Source organism: Ochotona princeps, chromosome 5 (genome assembly GCF_030435755.1).
Source record: "Ochotona princeps isolate mOchPri1 chromosome 5, mOchPri1.hap1, whole genome shotgun sequence".
NCBI lineage: Eukaryota > Metazoa > Chordata > Mammalia > Lagomorpha > Ochotonidae > Ochotona > Ochotona princeps.
Window position 1 is genome coordinate 41,623,923 of NC_080836.1, and position 27,238 is coordinate 41,651,160.

At 40.9% G+C, this 27,238-nt stretch overlaps 1 protein-coding gene across 5 annotated transcripts in view; it reads right to left on the bottom strand.

Moving 5' to 3' along the window:
* Window positions 1-15,948: 15,948 nt before the first annotated feature.
* The window catches only part of RBMS1 (RNA binding motif single stranded interacting protein 1), a 227,179-nt gene continuing 215,889 nt past the window's right edge, over window positions 15,949-27,238 (bottom strand). For all 5 annotated transcript variants that reach the window (XM_004577132.3, XM_004577131.3, XM_058664552.1 and 2 more), the window contains 5 exons: window positions 24,674-24,724; window positions 22,149-22,259; window positions 20,719-20,799; window positions 19,400-19,484; window positions 15,949-18,615 (listed from right to left, as the gene is read on the bottom strand). In XM_004577132.3, the coding sequence (XP_004577189.1) occupies window positions 19,407-19,484; window positions 20,719-20,799; window positions 22,149-22,259; window positions 24,674-24,724 (321 nt within the window). In that variant the 3' untranslated portion in view covers window positions 15,949-18,615; window positions 19,400-19,406. The remainder of the gene's footprint in view (window positions 18,616-19,399; window positions 19,485-20,718; window positions 20,800-22,148; window positions 22,260-24,673; window positions 24,725-27,238) is intronic.

Genomic DNA, 27,238 nt, shown 5'->3' on the forward strand with positions numbered 1-27,238 from the left:
TAAGTGATCTGTTAATTTCTAAAAGTGGGATGCTAAATCCCTCTACTATTTTTTTGCAGTTTGTCTTTTTACTTCTATTTTTTAATATTTCTATTATATTTACCTAAATGTTTGTATTATCCCATATTAGATGAATATCTATATCAGTGTTATTTCCTCTTGCTGCATCCAGTGATATAAAAAGGGCTCAAACACCCTTTATTATTATTATATAATGGCCTTTCTGGTCTCTCTCTCTCTTTTTTTACTACTTTGGATTTAAAATATATTATGGCTACTTAATATAGTATGGCTACTTCTGTTTTTGTTGGGTTTGATTTGTTTGGAATATCTTATGTACTATAACCGAAAGTCTGTGTCCTTACAGGTGAAATTTTTGGTTAGAAGCCTATAGTTGGGTTCTATTCAGTCATTCTGTTTTCAATAAGAGAACATAACCCATTGACATGTAAGGTAATTATGATTAGATTAGCTGTTATTGCCACCATTCTGATATTAGTTTTGTATTTCGATTATGGATTTTTTCTTTCTCCATTTGTGTATACACATACACACACACATATATATACACACACACATATATACAAACATACATACACATGGGTGGTTTTTTGGGGGGAAAGCCAAAATACACACAGAGAGGGATTTCCTATTTCTTTGTTCATTTCCCAAATGGCCATAGTGTCCAGAGTTTGGATAATCCAAAGCCAGGGACCAGGAGCCCCATCTGAGATGCCAGATGGATTGCAGAAGCCAAAGCACTGGGTCCTTTTGCAACCGTCCCAGGCTCATTTGCAAGGAGCTGAGTTTAGGTGAAATACCTGGAATCAAATGGCCCTCCTTGTAGGCCATGGCTTAATCCACTGAGGTATAATGCCAGACACTATCCCTCTTTTGCAATATTTATTGGTAGTGAAGTGATTTTTCTCCAGCAGTGTTGAGTTCTTGCTTATTATTTATTTTTTGGTAGGTTCTTATTTTGTATTTACCATGGAGTTTATGAAAACTTTGGCTATCATAAATCAGTAACAACTTCTCATTGGTTATAAAAATAAGGAAGGAGACCAACACAAAAGCAGAGAGATAAGAAATCCCAATAAAACTCTGTTATGAGTTTTTGGTGTCACAGTTGACCTCTTTCAATATTGCCTATTTGTTAACATTTCAGTAGTGATGATCATTTTCGTTTCCTTCATACATGGCTTATGTACAATATTTGTAATGTTAGTGTATTATGAATTTGTTCATTTAGTTACTCTTACTAGTGAGTTTTCTACCTCCCGGGGTTACCTTATTTCCTAGCATCTCATCATTCCAGTTTGAAGAATTCCCTTTAGTATTTCAGGTCTGCTGGTGATAAATTTCCCCTGCTTTTATTTGTCTGAGAATGTCATTATCTCTCTCTTCTATCTAAAGGATAGCTTTACTAGATACATGATTGACTGGTAGTCTTTTTCTTTCCTTTAGTCCTAAACAAGTTTTATTCTACTCTTACCTGGTCTAAAAGCTTTCCACTATGAAGTTTGTAGTCATGTAAGCTTCATGTTTTTGCTGTTGTTGTTGATGTGTTAATTGCTTCTTTGTCTTTAAGCATTGAGAATCCTTTTGCTTTAACCTTGGAGAGCTGGACTATCATATGGCTTAAGGTAGACTTGTTGAGTTGATTCTATCTGGTGATCCTTGACCTTCCTATACCCAGAAAGTTGCATCTTCCTACAGTTTTGGCAGTTTCCTGTCATTATCTCTTAGAGTATGCTTCCTGCAGCTTTGGGGGTTCTCGGAGCCCTCTTGAATCCCATTAGCCTGAATATTTGCTCTTTTCATGCTATCCAATGTTTCCTATAAGCTTTGTTTATTCCTTTTAAATCTTGTATATCCTGTAACTGTATTTTCAAATAGCTTGTCTTCAAGCTCACTGATTCTTCCCTTTTTATCCATTTTGTTTTGATGCTTTTTGTGGCATTTTTGGCTTAACTATAAATGTACTTTTTCATGCAAAAGAATCACTGTTTTGATTAAATTACCTCCATCTCTCTATCATATCTTTAATATTGAATCATTTCTTTGTTCTCTTGGATTATGTTGAGTCTGCCTGAAACAGCTATTTTGAAATCTTTAAGCATTTGGAGATTTCTTTACCTAGATGGTTCATTTCTGGCAGTGTAATTGACTGTACACAAGGTCACGATTCCTTGGGAGTTCTCAACACTTGTTGGTGCTTGATACATGGTGTACAATGTTTTAAACAGAAGGATTAGTGTCATTGATTTGTTTTCATTGCTGGTTATCCTTTTATAAATTCTAATTAGTCTATTTTCTCTAAGCCTATAGATGCTTCTGCTTGCAACAAATAGTATCTTAAGTTGTGGTTTGTCCAAACCCACTATTATGTTTTTATTAATTCAGTCTTGCAATATTCCCCAAACGCAATTTTTTTTTTCAAATCTGCAGTGGCTGTATTGTTCTGTGTGAACTGAAGAAGTGCCTAAAATGGAGTCATCCCTGCCCAGAAGCTTCTTCTAGGATCTGTGTTAGGCTTAGACTCTTGGTTCTTTGCCCATCAGTGCTATAATGCTAACTCACTTCTGGAGCCCTTGGCTCACCAAGACAGGTGCCGCCTAGAAGTAGGACCAATGCCTATCTTGCAATAGTGTGTTTGCCACTGAGGTGAGCTTACCACCTGATGCCTTACCTCTCAGCCTCCAGAAATGCTGGCTTTGGTGTGTGACTGCTCAGCTGGACTCCGTTGGGCCTTGAAGCAGATCCAGAGGCTCTGACTGCTGGTACTGGCCTGGGGACTGACCACCAGGGTTAACTCCATGCTGTTTTATCAGCCTGCCACAGAGTCCATGAATAGTTCTATAATCCTTGCTATCTGCCCAAGGTTTTAAGATAGGTGGTAAAGTAAGTACTCAAGTAGACACTGGGTAGGTAACACCTGAGTCACACAATCACCAGGCTCTGGGCAGTCTTGGGTATGTGCACTAGGACTGCCAGAGGCTGAAGGTGATTCATACCAAAACACATCTGTTGACGTAGCAGGGTGCCTTGTCCTAGTAGGGCAAATCCAGAGACTGTCCACAGGCATGGAACTGCTAAGATCTGTCCAGCATTAGGCCTTATCGGGCCAGCCCTGCATTTCAAGACAGAGTTCTGTGTTCCCTTGCTTGTCTGCCCATGGTTGAGTGACAAAGTCAGCCCTCTAGCCAAACAGGCTGACCTCTGGCTGATCAAATCTGGTTTTCATGGTCACAGATCCCTGAAAAGTCCTAGGTATATCCAGCTCACCAGAGACCAAAAGTTACATTCACCAAAAATGGATCTGACCCTCCCCTCTGTTGCATCCGCCAAGAACTTGGATCTGTGCCTTTTGCCAGGAAAGTCTGAGTCCTGATCAGGGCAGAGGCCTTTGGGCTTCATCAGGTGGTAGGGGTCAGTGCCATAGACTGTGCTCTGGGCAGCCATCCTAAACCCCCTCTCCTGGTCTCTCTTACAAAACTAGAGCTTAGCTTTCTTCTGGCAGCTAGGGGAAGGGTGGCAGAGACTGTCTGGCTGTGAAGGCATCACATGCTCACTGTGCAAGTATTGGCCTGAGGGACAGCATAGGGGGCTCAGTCCCACTAAAGTTCCCACAGTGGGAATGGAGCTGAGATTCTATCTCCTCACCTTCCAAGTGGAGGATGTCTCACCACACCATGCCCCTTGGAGCTAAGGGTGACTTGATGTCTTTAGTGTGAGTTTTCTTAGGATTATGGCAAGAAAAGGCTGCATGGACTCTTACCTGGCTTCTACAGCTCTTCAGAAGGTGACTTAGTGTGTGAGCAGCTCTTTATATTGGTATTTTGGGAGCCTCTTGCTTAGCTGCCACCTTGACTCCCAAAAGACCAATGTTGATTTTCTTGACGGTCCAAACATTCATTTTGCTTTTGACTATTCTACTAAGGTTATACTTTATATTGGAATGTACTGCACATGTATAATTTGAAAAGTTTGGTAATAATTTTATCTGATATAAATTCTGCTTCTAAGCTCATTTTATTTTGAAACCTGATTTTGGTGATTTTCATGGTTAAAACCATGCTTTGGAGACAATGCAAGAAGTTCATTGTTGTCTACAGTTACTAAGCCATAACTCATTCTTTCAATCACATCCATCTGCTATGCAAGGTTCTGTTGCATTACTTTCCCTCTGGTTCCCTCTGGTTTGGCATCCATAAAATACTGTTATGATCTAATCTAAATGTGGTTCCCATTGGCCAAATCCAGAGAAAGAAGGCAGAAAAGTCTGGTTGAATACTGTTTCCATATAGAAAGGTGATATCTTGCACCAAGGCAGAGAGCTGGTCAAAACTGCTTTGAAGCTGAACATCTGAAAGATTCAGAAATAATTTAAAAATATAAATATATGAGTTTTCATCAGCAGTATCAATGTTTTCATACACTAGTATCTGCAATAATAGGAATAAATCTGAGCATAAGCCTTCAAAGTGCTTTCTCCATAGCATGGGTTACAATTTTAGTGTGTTCACTTTCCTAGTATATGCAATCTTCCCTATACATGGGATCACACATTTATAGTTTCTCAAACAATTGTGGATTGACAATATTTAGAGGAAAAATTGCATCTATACTGAACATGAATAGACCTTTTGGTCATTAGACCCTAAATGATATGGTATAGCCAGTATTTATATTGCATCTGTATTAACTGATGCATTATAAGTAATCTATGAATGATATAGACAGGAGCATGTGCATAGATTATATGCAAATATTGTAGTATTGCAGGCAAGCGACTGGAGCATCCCTACACTTTGGTTCCTGGACCTCCGTGCATACAAACCTCACTTGGGACTTGATGGGGAAAGTGTGCAATATCTTTGTGACCCTGAGTGGACAGGTTCTGCATCTTCATTTTTGCAGAGCTAAACTGCTAGGTTACATATCCAACAGCTTCTTAACAGCAAGAGAGTTCCAGAAAATGCTATTTATACAGTAACGTGGTAAAAGGGACTCACCTGCAGCTCTGATTTTCTGCTGTGTAGTGCGATTGTGTGTCAGGCACAGCTCAGGCATGTAGTGTGCGTAATGAATAGATCCAGGTTCCAGCAGGCAACACTTGGTGCACTTGCACAGGACAACTAAAGGAAATTTAATAAAGGCAGTTCACAACAACATGGATGCAGGCAGAGGTAATGAACAGGGGTGGAGAAGTAAGAGTAGGGAGGCCTTTTTACTCACCTCTGAAGGGGTTAAAGGAAGGAAGATGACCAGGCTAGGGAGCCACAACACCAGCACCAGGCAGCAGCGATTTTGTACAGGTATTGTATTGTTTCCATGATGGCCATCACAAGTACCATGACTTTGGAGGCTTAAACAACAGAAATCTCTCAATTTGGGTGGCCTCAAGCCCCAGGCCAAAGGTCTTGCAGAATTGTTTTCTTCTGAGGCCTCGCTGCTTACCCTCTCGTCCCTGTGTCTCCATATCTTGTCCTTCTGTGCATTTGTCTATGTCCACATTACCTCCTGCTAGAAGGACACTAGGTCATACTGGATTAAGGTCTCACCTACTAATGTTAATTTTGTTCTCAAGGCCTGATCGCCAAATACATTTTCAAGATGCAGGAGGTTGAACCTTCAACACGTGAATGTGAGAGGGACACAGGCCAATCTATCATGGCGTTATTGCCAGTCTGTGACCAATAGAGAAGGAATCCTGGAAAATAATACCTTAATGGGTCTCTCTTCTAACCTATTGCCATGCTGATTCTTCCCAGGGGACTAAACCCAAGCAAAGCTGGAGGCAAGCAAATCTGTAATGCCACCCCTTAAGGGCATGTCCTGGGACACAGAGGAATAGGGGACTTTGCAGGAGTACAAAGTCACTTTCCAAATATGAAAATCAGATTTCCTTGACTCATAGGGTTACGAATGAATTAACACCAAAGCCAGGAGCAATGATGGGGGTGAGCCAGTGCTATTTGCTTTTGAGAATTGAGAGATGCCCACTCAGGTAAATGCTGCTCTGTGATTCAGCCTTGTGGTCTTGTTTAAACATCTTGCCCAGCACCGGTTCTTGTAAGAATTAGCAACATGACACTGCCTGCCAGCAGATACCTATAAAAAAGGTGACTTCTGCTGTTGGCTTTAGCAGCCTTTCTGATTCCTGCTAGTGGACACCCATTCTTCATCTTCAGCCAAACACAAGGTGTGTGTGACCCTGATTGTGGCTCCAGATTAATGCCCAGTATTTTTTCAGCTCCCTTTTGTGAACAAAGTTAAAGATAAAATTTTTAAATTATTCAAAAGGCAGAGAGACAAAGAGAGACAGACGAGATCTGTGATCTGATCCACTCCCCAAATATCTGCACTAATGAGAGTGACCCAGACCAAGCATTGGGAACCCAACACAGATCTAGCTGTGAGAGGCAGGGACCCAACAGCCTATGCCTGATGCCTCCCAAGATGCACATTAGCAGGAAGCTATAATTGAGAGCAAAGCTTGGAATCAAATGCAGGTACTCTGCTATGGGAATGTGGGTATCCCAAGTAGTATTTTAATCACTACTTCAAATGATAAACTTTGATGTTATGTCGGTTATTTTCTGCAAAGGAAAAAGCCATTCAATCCCACATGGAAAAAAAAATATGAACCCATAGCAAAATCAAAATCTATATATATTTTCTTAAATAATTCTTAGACCATTTACTGGTACTTTCTGGCTGACCTGATCCTAAAGAACTATCTGAAGCATATGTGTTTGGCTTAGTAGTTAAGATGCCAGTTAAGATACCCAGAGCCCACACTGGAGCACCTTGTTAAATTCCCTGATCCAGTTAATGATTTCAGATTCTTGCTAATGTGGACCCTGATGGTGATGATGGGTCAAGCATGTAGGTGCCTGGCAACCACATTAGAGAATAGGATTGCGTTTCTGACGCCCAGCTTCAGCGCAGAGTGTCACCAGAACTGGGGAGTGAATCAGTAGGTAGGAATTATGTTTGTCCCTCTCTCAAAGGACTTTCTAAAAAGAGAAGTTTGGTTCTCTCACCAAAATGTGTTAATGCACATTAATATAGATAATTATTCTTTCTTAATCTTTCTGATAACCTCATTTTGAGAGTTTTGAATGTTGGTTTAAAATGCCTATAAACATTAGATTATATTCATCAAACAGCCTACAGTATATAGTGATAATATTGTGCACAGCACAACTCCAGGGGGCACCATTCATGTAACCATTGTAGATTTGTATGGCCTTTCTGACCACTTTTTAAAAATTATTTTTATTATTTTACATAATATAATTTGGTAAGTATAGGTATTCCTGCCTTCCCCTCCCATTATTCTTTCCCCCACACATTATTACAGCCATGTAAAGTCCCCTAGAACAGTTACAAGTTCAACATTCTGCTATCCACATGTGCCATGGCATTACAGGTCTACACAAAGGCAGAAAATTTAGGATCATAGTATTGCATTTGTTTCATTGGGATTAGAAATGCATACTGTAAAATATCTTTACTTCCTGCTATAGTAGGCTCCATTATATAGTTCATCTATGAGAATTTATGTATATACTTCTTCAAGTATGTATCTGTTTTATATTTTGCATGAATATTGCCTTATATCAGAGAGAACATATGCTATTTGTTTGGGATTGGCTTATTTCATTGAGCATCATGGTCTCCATTTGGGATGATTTTGTTGCAAATTGTAGTGGAGAAAAGTTCTAAGAACAAGGTGCCACCTCTGAGTAAGTGGCAGGTTAGGTACAGATCAGTGTGAGGTATCGGAGTGGGACAGGGAAAAGGGGTGCATCCAGTGAAGATTAAGGCATGGTGCCACTTCTCAGTACAGTGAAGGAAGGAGACGTGGGCACCCCTGCAGCCTTCACTTCAGAATCATCCCCAGTGACACCACCTCTCCCACTCACACTCCCCCTGCACCTGTTAGTATAGAAGGAGGTCAGCAAGAAGAGATAGTCCTCTGCCTCTCTCAGACTCTTAAAGTTGTCTGCCAAGCCTGAGGGGCCAGGACTGTGAGAAACCTGTTATGACCGGAGTCAGGACAGAATGCAAGAGAAATCATGAAGCCCACACTACCAATGTGGATGGTGAGAAAGTGGCTGGCCCTGGAGCAGGCTGTCAGCTCAGCAGCTAGCCCCACTATCTATGGAAGCCAGTGTAACAGCACTTGCGACCCCAGAGCCTCCCTATCCTTGAACTTCACCCTTGCTTAGCTCACTTTTTTCTACTGTGGGATGGGACTGGGGAGCCACCTTCCAGTGCAGCCTCAGAGGTGGCAGCTGACGGTGGACATCACAGCTGACGGTGGACATACACCCTGAAGGTAGTGAGTAGGAGCTTACGAGACACCAGCCAACTTACCAGGCATTGGAGGAATGGTACTGGGAAGCAGGCATCTACCCAACTTCCTTTCTAAGTTTTGTTGTTTACATCCTTTTGCTTTTATGCAATGCTCTCAAATTTACACCTGCTTTCTGGAATTTTTACTTCCATACTCTAGCTGTTCTATGTTTCAAATCTTTACCAGATTTAGTAAGACAGTGGAGGTAAGCCGACTTCATGGTACAAATTTAGGGCATCACAAAAGACCTCTTCTTTCAGAAGGGGTACGTGGCTGCCCTCTGCTTTGGAAAGAGAATAGGAGGAAAAGCAAGCTGACGCCCTTGGAGGGCATGACAGCCTGCCCAGGGTGAACCAGGCTAAGGCCTTTACATGGTCAAGTAGGAGGCATCAGAGAGGACATCTATCACACGAGTCATTAGATCAAGGGTACTGGGATCTGTTTCTTCCTGTTAGAAAGTTATGAAAATGTAAAGAGAAATGAAGCTTCCAGCGTGAGATGAGTAGTAGAAGTGTGGGTGTGCAAATTCATATTTTTCAGTATTTATAGATATGGGCAAGATGGATGTCAGTGTGTGTGTGTGTGTGTGTGTGTGCACACGCCCTCAGGGGTTCTTAAACTTCATTGAAACAGGATCAAAAGTTCAGTTTATTTTGACATAAAAACACTGATCCACGCCTATCATGGATTTTTAAAAAGTCCATGAAAAATATATAACATAAAAGAGACTGGATCCATTTTCCACAAATTTGTTGAAGTTATTTTCATCTATATGTGAACACATGTATGCACATGCATTGCTTCAACCTGTCTACCAACAGGGTTAAATGTTATTCTCCTCTGAGAGGAACCTGAGCTCTTTCAAGAAGTGGCTGATTGCAGGATCAGGACAGGGAAAATCAGGCATGAGCCAGGGACATCTTGTGGCACCAGACAGCAAGGGAGTGCTTAAAGAATGATGACAGTTTACTTGTAGGAAATGGCAGACTGGAATGTAGGGACTCCTGTTGGCCAAGCTGAGGTTAAACAGAATATAAGTAACTGTAACTGCTGGGGACCTATTAAGTAAAACGGGAAATGCTGAGTCCATACTCACACACAAGCAAAGTAACGAACACTTCAGGCATTTAGGGATTTTCCCCTGGTTTTGGAGCACTTGCCTACAAAATACAACTGCAAAATAGAAAGACTAATTTTACGTGGAGAAGCCTGGAAGACACTATCTTAGGCAGGTGGTCGGTCATTGGGAATGATAAAATTGAAAGTGTGCCCCTGCTGATGGAGAACAGTTTTGCTTTTGAGGTTTTCCTGCCACAAACATACCATGCAGAAACTTCAAACTAGCCAGTCTGAGGACACTGGGCAAAATAACAGGCCCACAATCCTCCACTGTCTGTCAAGAAAATCAAGGGAAGACTGGGGAGTTATTTTAGTTGGAAAGAAAATTAAAAGATGGGGCAGTTAAGTGTGATGTCTGAATTCAGACTGGATTCTCTTAGAACTAAGAACATTACCGGATTAGATGGTGAGACTTAATAATGAGGGCCTGAGGATTAGTCATCAGTCATGGTCTTGTGACTTTTCTCATTTTGGAGGTTGTATTGTGGTCCTATAGAGCAATGTCCTTGTTGAGGGTTCCTGGAGCACTAGGCCCATAATTTGCTCTCCAATGAATTGGGATAAAAGTCATTTGTACTGTATATGCAATTTTAAATGTATTAAACAGCATGTCCACTTTAGGGAAAAACATATGTGAGGAAACAAACACAATTTCTTTTAAGAAAAAGCATACGACTTGACTGAAATGCTGTGGTTTGGGTGGGCTATAAAAGGCCATCTGTCCTTGTGGCCTCCTGCTCTGTCCTTCGTACTCCAGGACCCTTTGATGGTAAAATAAAGCAAATGGTAAAATAGCCCTTAGAAATCTGTGGTGGTACCTAATTCAGAGTACTCTGATGGTCAATGGCCAACCCTGCAATTCATCCACCTGCTTCAGGTAGAGTGTGGAATGAGAGGCCTGGATGGGGCCTTGAGTTGCTCAGTGAGTGGCAAGAGGTTGCACCTCTTTTTCTTTCTGAGGATCTGAATATAGAACTAAAAGGAGAACTGGAGCTTTTGTGGATATGGCACTGATTCTGTCCTTCATACTCAGAGAAACAAGCTTTGCAAGAGGAATTGAAGTCCATTCATTATCTAGAACATATGGTAAGAGCCTTAGATCTCAAACCTCTAAGAAGTCTCTGACCTCTCAGAAGCAATGTCACACAGTGGCGTTTCGCTCTGCTGCCTTTGACTCAGAGGGTTTCTATCTGAAACAGCCAAAGGAAGTTGTCATCAACACCCTAGGGAAATGTGGTAGATACCACCCAGAACTTCTTGTTGCGGTCCTTAGACAAGCATAGTAAATACTGTTACTCTCCAGATGATGGTAGGCTTTGCTGCTGTGGCCATTAAAAGCTACAGGTGCATGCACTTTCCTACCATGGCTGCCCAGAAAGTCACTGTTACGGAGGCCTAACTGTAGTGACAGTGGAGGCCACTTGGTCCACAAAGCTGTATTCTGTTCCTGCCTCCTCTCAGCTGTTGATCATTCAGGTTTTGATTTTAAAATCTCCATCTCATTGTTTCCTAGAATGTTGCCTCAAACCTTTTTAAACCAAATGTTGTAAAACAAAGAGGCAGAAAGATCATTGGGAAAAATGAAATTGAAGGAAACAGAACTTCCTTTAAAAAGTCAAAATAATAGAGAGGAAAATCACACGACAACAATGGGCAAGGGTTCAGAACCATCCTTATAAATCCAAGCATTTAGAAAAGCATAGGCGAAACATGGGAGTACTGCCAACTCTTTCTGAAGTGCATACAAGGGTACTTCAAAAAGTCTGGGGAAAAATGAACTTTAAAGATTTTGGTGAATAAAGACTTACTAAATTTTGTGGTAAGGATGGATTATGTTACCTTACACTTTGAACACCACTTGCTGGGGTCTTACAGGAGACATCCCATATATATTATGCTTAAGATCGATTTCCATTAATGTCCTGCCTGAAGGACTGTGGTATAAGAGTTTTCAAGATACAGTGTGGGGGAATTAGGCAAGGTGGGGCAGAATAATAAGAAAGCCATACAGATATTTTCTCAATCTGGCATGTGGGCAACTTCTGCCAGAAGGTAAAAGTTGGAATGATGTAACTTAGAAAGTATCCCATATGCTCTGGTTGATGAATAAAAAGTAAAGGGACACGCTATTACACACTCTAGTGTCTTAAGAGCAGAAGTGACAAAGGAATGTGTCATCTTTTGGGATGGCTGCTGTTTGTCCCATTCTGGCAGGAGCAGAGCTACCAAAGACTTGGGCTGTCTGCCCAACAGTTTCTTCTCTCAGAAGGTAGAAAGCACCAGAAAGAAACCCAGATGTCCTAGAGTGAATTAGATCCATGATGGGCTGTTTGGTAATGTGGTACCAACAAGCCTCTTGGGAGAAATGTTTGTGGTATCTTTGTCCTCCCTCACAGAACTGACTGCAGTGATTTCTCCTTGCAATCTGTCACTTACAGACATGGGTGTCTGCACAAAATTGTCCGTCCGTGACTGGGACCATAACAAATCCTGTTTGTGTCTTCTTGCATCCGGTACATTGTCTTTTTTCTTTTTTTTTTCAAGATTTTTTTTTAATTGGAAAGTGAGATATACAGAGGAAGACATACAGAGAGGAAAATCTTCCATCTACTGATTCATTCCCCAAGTGGCCACAATGGCCAGAGCTGAGCTGATTCAAAGCCAGGAGCCTCTTCTGGGTCTCCCACACAGGTGCAGGGTCCCAAGGCCTTGGGCCGTCCTTGACTGCTTTCCCAGGCCACAAGCAAGAAGCTGGATGGGAAGTGAGACAGCTGGGATTAGAACTGGCACCCGTATGGGATCCTGGTGTGTACAAGGCAGGAATTTAGCTGCTAGGCTACCATGCCAGACCTGGTATGTTGTCTTGTAAGTGCAACAGTATTGATTAGATGTGCCTGATTGGAGAATGACCATAACCTGAAAATTTGAGGAAGATCTGACCACATTCTTTTTTCTGATAATCTTTGCATTAAAACATTAAAAATGTTTTAGACAACTATGAGATAATTAGTTTCCACAGTCTGCCTGGCTACAGTTAAGTATTTTGGTGGAATTTAATCTTGTCTTTTTTGTACTTAAAACTTCATGATTATGGTCATGCATCTTCAATTCTGTATCTGACACTTTTCCTTCACCTTATATCCTGAGCATTTTTCATGCAACTAAAATTATTTCATTCTAATTATTTCTTAATATTGTTTCATTTTTTCCCATAGTCACTGTGATTAAAAAAAACGGCACTGAGCACAAGTTCTAAGCATCATGGTATATTTGAGACGTCAAAAAAGAAACTTAGATCTGGAGTAAAGGCCAGGGGAGATGTGTTATCCTGGGCCTGTTGGTGGCCCTGGGGTGGGTCGTCAGTGAGCTGAGGTATAGCTGGAAGGTGAGCTGAAGGAATGGGGGTGTGGAGCCAGACGTCATGGGGAAAGAGTTAGAGCATGTGCAGACCAGACGCACAATCACACTGCCAGGCTGGAGGCATTTTTGACCTGCATTAAGGCTAGCTGGTGGAATTTGCAGGGACCTGCTTTTATGTCTGTGCTGTTTCAAAACGATGCATCCCACTTCAGTGGGGTATGAAGGAATCTCAGCAGAGCAGGTGGCTTTGGGACTGTTAAAAGGCAATACTTGTAATTGTGTCTACAATGTGCTCTGTGAGCAAGCAGTGGAGTACCTTAGATCAAATCTTATTCTCAGAGTCACAACTTGATTACCAAAAAAGAAAAGAAAAAGAAAAAGAAAAAGAAAAAATAGCATTAGAATGCGGGAACAGCATAAAGCCACATGTTTCCAATTCAGAGCAGCCCGCAGACTTGCCACTGCCAGTGCTTTCCTGTGCCGGACTGACTGGCATGGTCTAGCCAGCTGTGGCTTCCCACAGCCTTAAAGTCACTGCCTGGTCTGAGCCACAGGGCTCACCACGAAGATGTTGCCAGCACTGGGTAGGATGGTGGTCTGTGTTTCAGTTTTTAAAATTAGACTGCAAACCTAAGACCCGTTCATTCACAAGCAGGGGAGCTTGTGCTCCAAGAATCTCTCCTGCTGCCCCCGCGTCCACCATCCTGGTCACAGCCAACTATGAGTCTGGAGCTTTCAGAGAGCACAGCTGAAGGCTGAAGAAAATCCTCCCTCTAGTGGCTCAAACTCAAACATCCTCTGGCTGTATTGGGCTCCAGGGGCCTGAAGGCAGGAAACCTTCCAGAGCACCCCACCCCACAGGTCTGAAACCCCATTTTGTGGCAGGGAAGATCTTGCCCACAGTGGCTCACAGACCCTGGGCAACCACAAGGAGACCCTGTGGTGCTTTCAGCCTGTCTGGGGCTGGGTGGGTGCACTGTGTCCCTGCCTGGCTTCTCTTGAACCCTGAGCTAATGGAATCTCTCCTCTGTCCCCATTTCTGATACCGAATTTGGCTGTTTGTGGAAAAGGGTTGTGATAGGGTGGTGACTTCTGTCCCAGGATCCTGGGATCTTTTGTTTTCCGGCTACCCTGGTAGAATGAGGCTCCTGATAAACGTTAGATCCCAACATTTAGCCCACAGAAGCTGGGAGGAAATCGTCTTTGAGCAGATCAATCTTAAAGCAATGCTGGTGAAATCAGGGGGCGGTGGCATGCAGGCTCCCATGGGAATTACCTAGTGCCATCACCTGGGTACAGCACCAATGCTGGCAATGAGAATAGGGCTCCCTGGCATGAGACCTGCCAAGATAAAGGGGAATGCATGGCAGCTGCCCATTTCCTTCCTTCCAACTACAGAATTACACACGTAGGCAAAAGGGAGACCTGGCTCCTGGTGACCCCGCTGCCTGAAGAGCCACAGCCTTCTAGCCAGGTAGGCTCCTCCCCCATAGGCACCATAGCCCCCTTTGTATTTGACCGATAATCTTGTCAGAAATATTGTGCCCCTGGCTCACTCTGCCTTGTACACTGAGAGAAGAGGCTACGCATTTCAGCAGGTGGTGGGCTGCTCAGGCCCATGGGTTCCATGCTGGTGGATGAAACAGCCCTGGATCCAAGAGAGCAGCAAAAAACTTGTGTGTCAACAGGTCCAGATATCGTTTTCTCATCATCACAATCTAAAAGTTAGTTTAACAGCTATTAATGGAGCATTTACTTTCTATTAAGTATTCTAAGCCATCTCGAGATGGCTTACAGCATATGGGAGGATCTGTCTAGGGTATTATGCAGATTCCATGCTAGGGGTCCTGAAACTAGCTCCTCTCAGGGTAACAGAGCTACATGGTAGCACCAGGGCTCAGGACATCAAGTTTTCTTAAAATCTGAGAGGAGAGCCCAGTGCAATGGCTCGATTGGCTAATCCTCCTCCTTCAAACCCCAGTTTGTGCCCCAGCTGCCCCACTTCCCATCCATCTGCCTGATTGTGGCCTGGGAAAGCTGTCAAGGACAGCCCTGAGCATTGGGACCCTGTCTACATATGGGAGACATGGAAGAAGCTCCTGACTTTGGATGGAATCAGCTTTGGTCATTGTGGCCACTTGGGTTCACTAACCAGAGGATGGAAAACTTCTCCTTTTGTCTTTAAATGTGTCTTTCCAATAAAAATATCTTTAAAAAAGAAAAAAATCAGTGCAATCCTAAGGTTCACAAGACCAAGGGGTCCAGCAGCCTCAACAGCATGTTTATTTGGTCATGTGAACAAGCACTTACCTGGGACATGGACACACCACGCACCCTGTCTTCTTAGCAGCCGTGTCCGTCTCCAGAAGGTGGTGTGTGTCTCTCATCTTGACATCCTCCAGGGTTTTTCCTGACAGTTAAATGCTCTGACGCCCTTTCTCCCCCCTCTGTGACTCCCATTACGCATACTCAGGGAGGTGGCAGATGGAAATGGGGGAGGGCATCTTTTTCTTGCTTATTCCTCCATCCCATGACAGTTACTGGACAGCAGAAAATACAGCTGAAGCACATTACAGCATTTAATTCCCATTGGTGTTGGAGCCAATATCCTGCATTAAGTGTCTGCCATAAATCACTAGTGAGGCAGAGAGGAGCCCTGTTTGGGGTAACAGGCAAACAAAGGGCACCCATTAGGACACTCTGGTCATACAGGCTGGGAGATCAGCGTGAGATCTTAGCCCTGTGCCGGCTCATCCAAGAGGAGAGATGGTTTGAAGTCCAGATTCCTAGGCAATAAAGCCGCCACGGGGAAGGAGGAAGGCCTGGGGTCTGGTGCCTTGGCCTTTAGCCGCAGCCCAAGGCTCTGGTATCTTGGGGGGGACTTGTGTTGGCAGAAGAGGTCTGAGTGGATTCTCTGACCATTATACAGATTCAAATACCCAACAGGAAAGGAGTGGGAAGATGTTCCCGATTCTTGAGAAAATGTACCGTATCTGATCACATGTTCAGCTTACTTTCAGTCTCCTGCACTGAAGGCAGCGGACAGGGAATGCTGACATACTGTAAGCAGACTTCCAAAAAAAAATGGACAGGGAGAAGAAAATTTCAGATTTTTTTTATTCAAAGGTTCTCAAAAGAAATAAAACAGAAAAAGCTAACAATCTGATCAAATGTACAGTTCAAAAATGTCTTTTGGCGTTTAACAAGTCCTACGAAAGAAAACTACAGAGTTATCTTGAACCGGACAAATAAGTTACCACTGGCAAGTTTGTGGCACTAGTAAAACAAAAATAAAAAATTAACTCTCTTGATCATATAGATATCTCTATGAAAATCTTTTTTTTTCAATCTGTACAAAAGGTCTTTCTTCATAAATTAATTTTTTTATAATTTAATGGCTGTCTACTATGTGATGTTTAACTGACTTTTTTTTTTTTTATGTACAGAGGTTATGTTTCCCAAATCTTACCCAGACGAGTATGGCACTTAGTTCAGACGATTCTAGCAGCAGATATCCCCTCCCCTCTAGCTCAGCTATCAGAGTTCTGTCTTAACTAATGCAAAAAATATCAAGTAGTGAGAGACCCAGGTTTGTAAAGGTACTAAGTACACAGAGGGTGCTGCGTTCAGTCTGGACTTTGACAAAGCAGTAATATTCCAGGGAGCATAGAACCAATAATACCACAACTTTAAAAATAAAAAAAGGAAACAAAAACAAAACACATTTCTCTTATGACTATGTAATTTTCACTAGACTCTACACTTCTCAGAGCAGCAAGGACTTTTGAAACTATGAAATGTCACTGACATCTATCATCAAATAACAAGCATAAGATTTCAGAACTAAAAAATACTCGAAAGAAATAACTGCTTAGCCCTAGCTCCTGAGCTAGGAGGATTTGGTCTGTGGAAACAGGGAGGGCCAGCAACCTGTCCCAGCACGAAAGAAAACAGACTCTGAGGTAGATAACTGATCATACACAGCTGACCAGACAAAGTACACAGTTTTGGAAGACAACTTAATTTACCATTGCTTTGAAAACATACGCAATTGCCTTAATAAAAGAGCTTTCGTAACAGTGAATAACCTTATATGTACTAAAGTAGAAATAACTTTATGAATCAGGAATTTCATAGTTTCAAAATTGGGTTTCTTTACACTTGAACACTTGTAGTGATGATGTAAAGTGTGGCACTGCTTGGATCCAAATCTTCCTTCATGCTTTTTTTTGTTGTTGGTGTGTGTGTCCATACATCAATTAAAATTAGAAAAACCTAAATGGAAAGGTACAAAAAAGGCACATTCTCCTAACCGCAAACTGGTCCGGCAAAAATAAAGAGCACAGAAGATAAGATGCTGAGACGAGTTGGAGCTACTGGTTACTGGCTCTTCGGTCTTTGGTGAAGTTACCTTTAAAAGTGCCAAGTCATTTTTATTTTTCAAATTTACCTTATATAGAGAGAGAGCTAGTAGCCAATCGTTTTGCTTCTGTTCATATCTCAGCTTACATTTGAAGATAAATCCTTACTTTTAGCTTTTGCCATTTAGTTGCAATAGCAACATTTTTTTTTTCTTTTTCTTTTAGGTCTGCCAGATCTCAGGCATAATTCTCATTCTAAAGCACTATCATTAGAATAAAAGAAGGACAAAACATTCAGTGACTCCCCTCCCCCGCCCCCCACCCCCAGCCCCAACACTACCTACACTAAACCTAGAACATCAAGTTATTTTTTTTTCCTGAAAAAAGGCAAAAAAGACTTTACATTGCATCATACAGCAGATATCCTAAATCCATCAAACTATCAGGAAACTGTTGGCGTACAGTCTTACAAACAATTTATCCTATTAAAAGTTCCCCAGTCTGAAAATGTGTTTCACACAAAACATTTTTCCCTTCTTGCATTTCACTACCTTACACATTATGTGAAAAATCATTAAAAACACCTACTACATATTTAAAAAAGCCAAAATTTCAGCAACTTTTATTGACTACCTTTTAAAAGCCCTATGCTGCTGTTTTACAAGGCATGATAGACCAGCTCATTTGGTCAAAGCGTTCTACATCATTAGTTTGAACTAACTTTTACTGAAACAGCTACAGCATCAAAAGAGTTAAGGCAAATTGGAATTCATAGAAAAGTATAAGACACTTCACACTACATGGAAACAAAAAATGGAAAGCTAAGAAAAGAGACGTTGACACTGAAGGGTAGCAACACTCGCACTGCAAGCACAAACCACCATGGTTGAAGTCAGACTAGATAAAACTTCAGAAAGCCCATTTCATACAGCTGGGAAAAAAACCAACACAAACACAAAATGAACAGAACCACAAAAATCCGGTCATGCACTTGGATAAGTCTTCATGGTCTTTGTGCATACCCAGAAAATCGAAGTTTTCTTTTTTTTTTTTCTGTTTCTTTTTTTCTTTTTTTTCCTTTTTTTTTTTTTTTTTTTGCATGGTAACATTTGATAAAAATCTTTTGTTTTTGTTTTTTTGTTTTTTCTTTTTTTCTTTCTTTTTTTTCTTTTTTTTTTACTAAAATAAACCTGTTCAGGGGAACAGCTACTAGATGAATTTAAGGGTTTTATGCACCTTATAGAACTTATAGCAAAAATAGTTTTAGTTGATTTCATTATAAATAACGTTTTCAAGAACCTGTGCAAAACTGTCAATAATTTCCTAAAGCACAATTGATCAGAAAAATCCATGATTGTTCAGCCTTCACACCCTTCTTCATGTAAAGAACACCCTTCTGTGTATCTGGAAGAGAAGAAGGAAACAAACAGGTGAAGGTGGTGTAACTCACCACCGGGCCTCCTCTGTGAGATTCTGTTTTAGAGTTGTGCGTCTGAATCAGGCTGTGCCCACAGCTGGGGAAGTGCTGGCTAAGTGTAGTCTGGAACCAGCAGTCACATTCAGTTTGCCTTTTCAACCTGTGACTGGCCAATTCCTTCTCTGAGAACTGCTACCCAGTTTGAGTGGTTCTCTGAAGATGAAGTGTGGCTTTCTGAAAGCAACAATACCTACTTCCACCAAGGAGATTAAAAAACCAGTGCCACCCAGCTAGTTTAATGTGATCTGTGTGGTAAAGCATTTTGAGATCTGTGATTCAACAGAGGATTGGGAGTATGACCTTGGAATCTGTGGATAATGGCATTAATCCAATTTCACAGTGAAGATGTTGCTAATCTTGTAATGCTAGATCAAGAGACATCTTTTGTTCTCCCTCCCATCAATGAATTCTACAGCAGCATAACAGCAGATATTTAAACCAGAGGGCATTTTCAGTAAGATGTTTTCTGATGCTTGGCATCTTTTGGGGAGGTTAAGGAGTAAATATGTATTTGTTCCTTTTGGGCAGAATGATTATCCTGCAAATTCATAAAATTATCGATTTTAACATTCCAGTAAAATTGGATATGCTTGGTATGGTCAAGGGAGCATGACTAAATAAATCTGCATTATTCTAAACAATGTTTTGACAAAAGAACCATAGACTTAGCTTAATGCGAGCCCCAAAGTTATGGAGGCCTTTCCCTCCTACCTCACAGTTACTTATTGGGTTGAAAGGTATATGGAGAATGGTCATTAGACGTCTCTACAGCCACCTGCTGCTGACCACTCGCCTCCTACAACAAAGCAAACAGATGAGACAGGTTAGCAATGACATTCAAATTCTGCAACTTAGGCTTGAGTGCAGCAGCATGCGCCTTAAAATACAGGCACTCTCTACAGTGAATTTCATAATGTCATATAGAACTGTCAAGGTTAATCATTACCCTGAGTAGCTGCAATGTCTAACAGCTGCAACCTTTCTTCCAAATGTTTGATTTATCTATTCTTATCAAATACATCTTTTATCCTCTCATGACATGTGACCAGATGTGATTTGTAGCTCAGCAATTTCACATTTTTAGAGCATGAAATATGGCATGCGTGTGCCATATCTATATAAAGATCTCCCGCTATGTAGGGTGTAAGGTGTACTTCTTAAAACATATGAATGGTTCCATACTGAAAGGCATTGGGCAACACAGTGAATGGTTATAAAGAGTCTTGTCTCAATTCCAACTGAATTTTGGCATAGGTCAGGATTTTTTGCTAAAGAAGTTATAAAGGGAATTTTCATTTTCAAAATGTTGGGTGAATTTCCAAGAAAGAATCACTAGCTCTGGTTAAGGTGGTTGCCAATAACTGCACAATCAGAATCAAATAATGAGGCACTCCTATAGTCCTTCCTGCAACTGGAATTGTTGGGATCTACCTAGTGTATGTGATCAAATGGACTGATGAATATCTTTAGAATTTTAAGACTACTTTGCAGGAAAATACTATGCTTTCTTTCCAATCATTATCCAAATGTCACATTTCTTCCATACCAATATATTCTAAAACAAGAACTAAATGTTATTTTGGCTACACCAGCAGCCTCTATAAACCAGGTATAGCTTTCCTCATCTGATTAGTTTTGAAACACCATATTTTCTTTTTAATTATGTTAACTATAACTGATTTCTTTGTCATTAATACATTTTACAGTTGCAGGATCACAAACTGCAGACTTGTCTTTCTGTGCTTCTAAATACCATTTCACATGAAATAAGACAGAGCCATATGAAAGTGTGACATGCACCACAAGCTTGGGAAATATTTCTGGGATCCAGGGAGTGTGGCTTGAATGTTGTTGTTATCATTTGCATGGAGTGAATTATATTTTACCATTGAAAATGATATTCTAGGTGTTCTTTCCTCTAAATCCAATTTTTTTATGCAAACATGTGACATTTGGTAGCTTCTATTTTGAGTTCTATTTAATTTACCAACTTTTGAAACTACCATTGCCACTGGATGATCTGTACTAACCTCAACAGGAACCGCTGTGGTCTGCATGTGTGGATACTGTGGCAAATAGGCTCCTTGCATAGCTGATGTTGCAGGCATGTACTGAAAATAAGAACAAGGTCAGGATGGGCAATGGCACACCAGTTAAAACTCCCAGGACTTGAGGAATTAGGAGGTGGAAGTCTCAAAATAGAAACTTAAGTGGGACACCTGAAAGCTTAATTAGTGCATATAGGTAAGTCATATGGAAGGCAAAGTGAATGCTTTTTACTTTATGAATCTGTCAAACTCAACAAAAAATCAGTTTTCTTCAATTTCCTAACAAAGCAGCAAACTGGCTAGGAACATTAAACTTTCCTATCCTCAACAATTCAATATTAATGTATTAGTTTTGAAGATCTTGCCTCGGAGACCTCATTGTGTTCTAATTTTTAAAACATTTTTTATTTAGAAGAGTTGAACAAGATGGGGAGTGAGGGACGCAGAGGGAGAGAGAGGGACAGGCTGGTGTACTTCCTAAAGGGGCTGCAATGGACCATGCTAAAGCCTAGAGTCTGGAACTTCGCCCATGTCTCTCATGTGGGTGGCAGAGTTCCAAGTATATGTCATCCTCTACTTTCCCCCGGCCACATGAGCAGGGAGCTGCATTGGAACTGGAGCAGCCAGGACTTAAAATATGGGTTCTCAGCATTTCAGATGGTGGCTAGCCACGGGGCCACAATTTCAACCGCACACCTATTATGTTCAAGTAGCTCCCTGTTACTACTGCTGCTTTTAAATGGGGGAACAGGGGCAAATCACTCCTCATACATTTGACAAGTCACTGCAGCTTGGGAATGCTTTCTGGATGCTGAGAATTCCCTTGCCTCAAAGGTAAAAGAAATTCTTCTCCCATCTTGGGAGATGTTGGCCCTTAGCCTTCACAAGCTGCTGCTGCTGGTGAGAGGTGGCAGAGGGGGAAATGTACCATAACAGAGACAGGCTGACTTACATGCATTTTTTGACCATCTCTTGCAATCCAAATGCTAAGAATACCAACCTGGGAATTGATCTGGTTCAACAGTTCAAACTCGTTCAATTGAGTCCCCAGGACTTGGGGATGTAACTCAATATGAGGATAATGATGCAGAGCCCTCCAGTTCCATAAAACAGGGAGGGAAAGTTTTCTGCCTTTACTACTATATATCACCTTGAATTTTGATTGCCACAATGTCATAAATAACAATACCATAAATAAGGCCAGATGTGTGGGTGCATATTTTGATGAAGGAGAAATATCCAGGGAATAGACTTTCCATTCATCAATGAGGAAACAGCTTTATAGAAGGCAGTATGCATGGTGGGGAGGGGATAGAATGGGATCCTTGTCATAGCAGAGCTTGTAATGTGATAGGGTTGTGCCGTTCCACCCGCCTCCATTTGCAGACTTGTGATACTAATTTGCCACCTACTGTTCCGGTGCTGCCTAGTGACAGGTGACTCATCTGCTGGGCCAGAGGGCTGATCATAGATGCAGGTTGTAGTGACATGGTGTGCTCCATTGTGGGAGTCAACACAGCACCCTGCGGAGGAGGCAAGGGCAATGTAAGAGAAAGTGAGGGAGAGAGTCCAGATTCTGTACTTATCTTTGGCAGAGGGAATCTCTGCTTATTAGGGCATACAGAGCAAACTCCCTCAAACTTGCGAATGGCATCCTAAATGATTAGATGGCTCTTCCTGAAAATTTTGTGTTAGAAGACATTATATGTTGGCGCTCAGTTGACAGAAATCCTTGTGTTAACTCATGAAGAACTCTTCCCTTTCCCTGCATTTAACTTTACTGGAAGAAAGTTGGTCCACCAGGAGGAGCTATACCAGGAGATAAATTATGATTACTGTTGGCTGGCTACAGTTACAGAATGTTTTTTTAAAACACTTCATAAAATCAATATAGTGTTGTTTAATATCATTTGGTTGAAAATTAGGTTGTTAGGATCAAGAGTGCATTCTTCATTCACTTGATATTTAATAGTTGTAAATTTAAGATATTTTGATGCCAGAAAATGGAAACAAAATAAGATGGACATTGTAAAATTTGATTCTTTCACTTGAAAAATAAAATGTTGTTCACTCATTACAAGTGAAATTAACTGTTTATGAAAAAAAGGAAAAGAAAAAATCACCAGTAACGTCACCTTTCTGGGACAACCATGGTGAACAATGCCAGGACCCCACTGCCTGGAGCTGCCGAGTTCATGGGCAATTTCATTTCCTGGGTTTTTGTTTTTAACTTGGCATTGTAATATAAACATTAACCCTCTGTGCACGTGGTATTATCATGTCTAATTGCAGAAACCAAAATTACCTATGTCTAACTTTTCCAACTTAATATTCCTATGGATTGGACCAATCCCCTCACTTCTGCTATCACCCAGTGAACCCAGGAAGACAGGAATTCTGACATAATACTGATATGTTTTGGTCGTCACTGGACTCGATCATTCCCTTGAAACAAATATACTGCTATGCATTGATAACTAGGTAAACGGTGTAAATCAGGCCACTTAAATCTTTATGGGGAAATGTAGTAAATGCTGTCTTCAGCATACATTCACAGCCCCCTCAAAGACATTACACTGAAATACACTGAGCCCTTGACTATAGTTGCTGGAATGAAAAAAAAAATGTGTGTCTGAGATAATGTTAGTATATCTCAGTAAGAAAAACCCTCCCTTTAAAAATGTGCATCATGAAACGTGGGAAACTGGAAATGACTCAGAAACCCAGAATATCGTGAAGGAATTCCATGCTGCTTCCCCCCCCATTCATCAGCACCATCTGTCAGAGGTAGTACACTAGGACGTTCCTAAATTCAAAGGAGATTGATTTCCAGCAAAGCAAAATAGAACGGGTGCTGTGTCAGAGGGTCCAACTGCTCTGAGCAGATGAGGACTAGTGCCTGTACATGTGTACACATGTTCAGATGCACAGGTATCTATGTGAGCATGTGTATTGACCATGCAACACACCTATGGACATCATCAAAAAGGTTTTCTGCTGACCACTGCCTAACCATGTTTTATCTGGCCCTGAATGGTCATCTCAGCAAAGTCACTTGCGGGACATAGTACTCTGGATCATCTATGCTGGATCATCTCTACTGCCTTCTGTCACACCGTAACCACTTTGTGCATTAACTTGAGACAAATTCCTCTCTCGTCCAAGGCGAAAAATAGAGTTGTTCTTCTAAGCAGCCAATCTGAGTAGATCTTCTAAATCTTGCTACCTGCTCTTCTTACCAGGATGTTGAGTTTTGCACTGTTTACGTAAAAAGCTTGGGTTCAAATCTCTGGCCTTCTCATGGCAGGGATACAGGTCATGGTATACATTCTTAGCTTTATTTGGGATTTTGGTCTCTTATTTTTAACTTTTTAGATCTCTGTAATTCAGCAAACTAGATATTGTGTACACTTGAAAGATACATTAGTACTTATACAATAAGCTATATAGTATATAAGTCAATTTGAAAGATATAAGAACAAATGCTCATGCCACTAAATAAGTTTGTCATTTACCAAAGAATGCATTATTACTGTAGAATTAATAATTTCCTTGAAGAGACTAAATAACACTGATGTAAATTTCCACCTTAATTTCAAACTGTATATTTGTATTAAACAAAACCAAAAAAAGTGAGAGATCGCAAGCAGTATTAAAAAAAACTGAGCTTCTTGGATGAGTTGTTGAACTTGTATGAGCCAAGAAAATGTTGTGTGGCCTCTAGTATGTGTTTTAAATTCTTGTAGAACATTTAACCCAATGTCTAGTACCAGCTGGTTTGAAGACAAGGGTGAAGAGAAATTTTATAGGTAACATGAACATTTTCCTATTCCATGCTTAAAATTTCATAAATCCTAAAACTCTTTTGGAAAAATTTTTTTTCAATCCAGAGAACAGACAGTGACAAAGCACAAAACCAGTATAATGAAACACTTACGGGGTGCTGTAGGATATACGGCTGAGGTTGCATCCAAGAAGGACTTTGTACCTGAAAAAGAGAGGACACGAAGAAACACTGATTTCTACTGTAATGCTTAGCTGTTTTTCTAGAACTCTTTTAGTCATGTTAAATATCCACAGATACAAAAATATCCACAGATACAAAATAGAAACAATACTATCAATGGTTAAAAGATTAAGGCAGCTAGGTTTCTTGGCAACTGGTCACTCTGAATGGGATGATAGAATTATTTAGAACCAATGTGTGTTTGCCATCTCAGTGTATATTGAGTATCAGGCACCAAAGAAAAAAAGAGTCAGACAAGGGCCCTCACCTAGAGAAATGTACCATCAAAGCAGGGGGGTGAGCAAGTCAATAACTCAAATTAGTGAAAAGTGTTACCATCAAGGTATGAGCTAGGTGTCTTAGGGATACAGATGAGTGAGGACTGACTCCAGCATATCTTATTAGAAACAGACCCTTACAGCATGTGCTCATTTCATAAGAATAACCAAATTCAATCTCTTTGAAACTCTTGTAGCATGGTCAGCAATTTCTAATTAGAAAGGAAAAATTTAAAAAATCTGGAGTTCAGGTTTAGGAAAGTAAACTTTCATAATGAGATCTTACAGTTAAAAGGACATCCAAGAGCAGACCCTCAGAGTAGAAAATAATCTGAGTCAGGTTTTGTGGCAGAAAAGCAAGCACATGTAACCGCTGGAAAGATACCTCACAGTTTATTATTATTATTTTTTTCTTTTGATGCCCTGAGCTTTCTGGAGTCTGACATTTAGTGATTTCAGTTTCTTAATAACCACACCGTCATGTAGCTTTGCCCCTATTGTTAACTTCAGAAGTTCTACAGGAAGGATAAGGGGGAAGAGGCATTGTGATTTACCTTGACAGCACAGCCCCGACACCTGCTCTCTCTGCTTTGCTTTGCCACCTAAGGCAGACTAAAGTTGAGTGATTGTGCCTTGGTAACATGTCAGTTATCTGGACTGCGGCCTCTCCCCACTGGTATCCTGGTGGTTTCCTGCAGATGCCAGTTTCTCAACTCCAATTGCATAAGCACATAGCTGTTTAATAGAGAAAGACCCACTCCAAGAGCGGTGGTATAGGGCCCTCGCTGGGCAAATCAGCTCTCTACAAACCCAACACAGGCCAGGTGCCCCATTTTTCAAATGCTTCAATGGTCCTATAAAATCTAACAGCTTATAGAATTGGAGGGTTAAGCAGCAAATCGCTACTGTCAGTTTCTATTCCTCGGTTTTTCCTAATCATAAAATGGGGTAATCATCTATGCTCTATGCACTCTTTGCCATTGGTTTTAGATTCTTGTGGGTCATGGATCCTTTTGAAAACCTGATGAAAGAAAGATCTTTGCCCCCTAACTGCAAAGAACATTCTGCCAACAGCCTAAGGAAATCATAGATCACTTAAAAAGCTTACCTACTGACCCTGTAGTACAGTCTCTAAACTTAAGGTGCTGAGCACCAGTCTGAGATGTGAGGCTTCTGGAGGCATTTGCATCAGGCAAATGGAATGAAAGTCTGTTAGTCAGAGTAACACACACTAGCCAGAAGAGGAAACCAGGCCTCTGCAATATGCAGTTATCTAAGGTTAGCAAATCCAATCTACTATGAACACTGGTCTTTTTTCATTTTATGAAATGATTCTGTGAACAAAATGTACATGACCTTTATAATACACAGGGGAAAAGGAGAGATGCTTGAATAACAATAATATGTCTAGCAACATAAATCCAAGTTTATTTACATCTTTTATTTGCCTGATTATGAGCTTCCACTTACTACTATTTTTAGTGATATATAAAAAGAACGGAGGTTTCCAAGTACAGTTGGTTAAGAAAGAGGCCAGCCAGCCTTTTACTGTCAGACTTAGGTGTTAATAGGAAAATTTGCTCTGTGGCTTATGTCACTGAGTCTCACATCTAAAATAAATAAAAGGCATTTAAAGGACTTGACTACTATGTCTAGCAGATTGAAGTCCCAGAACAAACGACATAAACAACCTGAAAAAATGAACAAATGAAGGTGAGTGTCAGTTACAGGAAAGGAGACTCTGAAGGCCTAAAAGCTGAGGGAGGCTGTGAATGCTGCTGGAGTGCATCGGTTCCAGCACATCCAATCGTTTCCGTTATTCAAAGCCGTTTTGTTGTTGCTGTTAGAGTTAATTTGATGGTACTGCTTAGGCTGATCAATCCACGATTTTAAAAGTATAATAAATAAACTCTTACCATCTGGCTAATTCTGTATCTTAATGATGATGATCATCACAGCTAAGGCTTACTGAAGGCCAATGATACGGCAAGTACTATAGAGAGATCTTAACAGTTTCATTTAGTTTTTCTTTCTCCAGTCTAGAGATGAACCGTTATTATCCCCATGTTATAGATGGGGAAACTGAGGCTCCCAGAACTTACAGTTACAGTGATTATATATTGTAGTCCCCAAGCTGTTAGAAATTGGGACTACCACATCTAATTCAATTTTCTCAAAAATAAGAATACACAGAAACCAGCAAGAGAAGAGAAGTCTA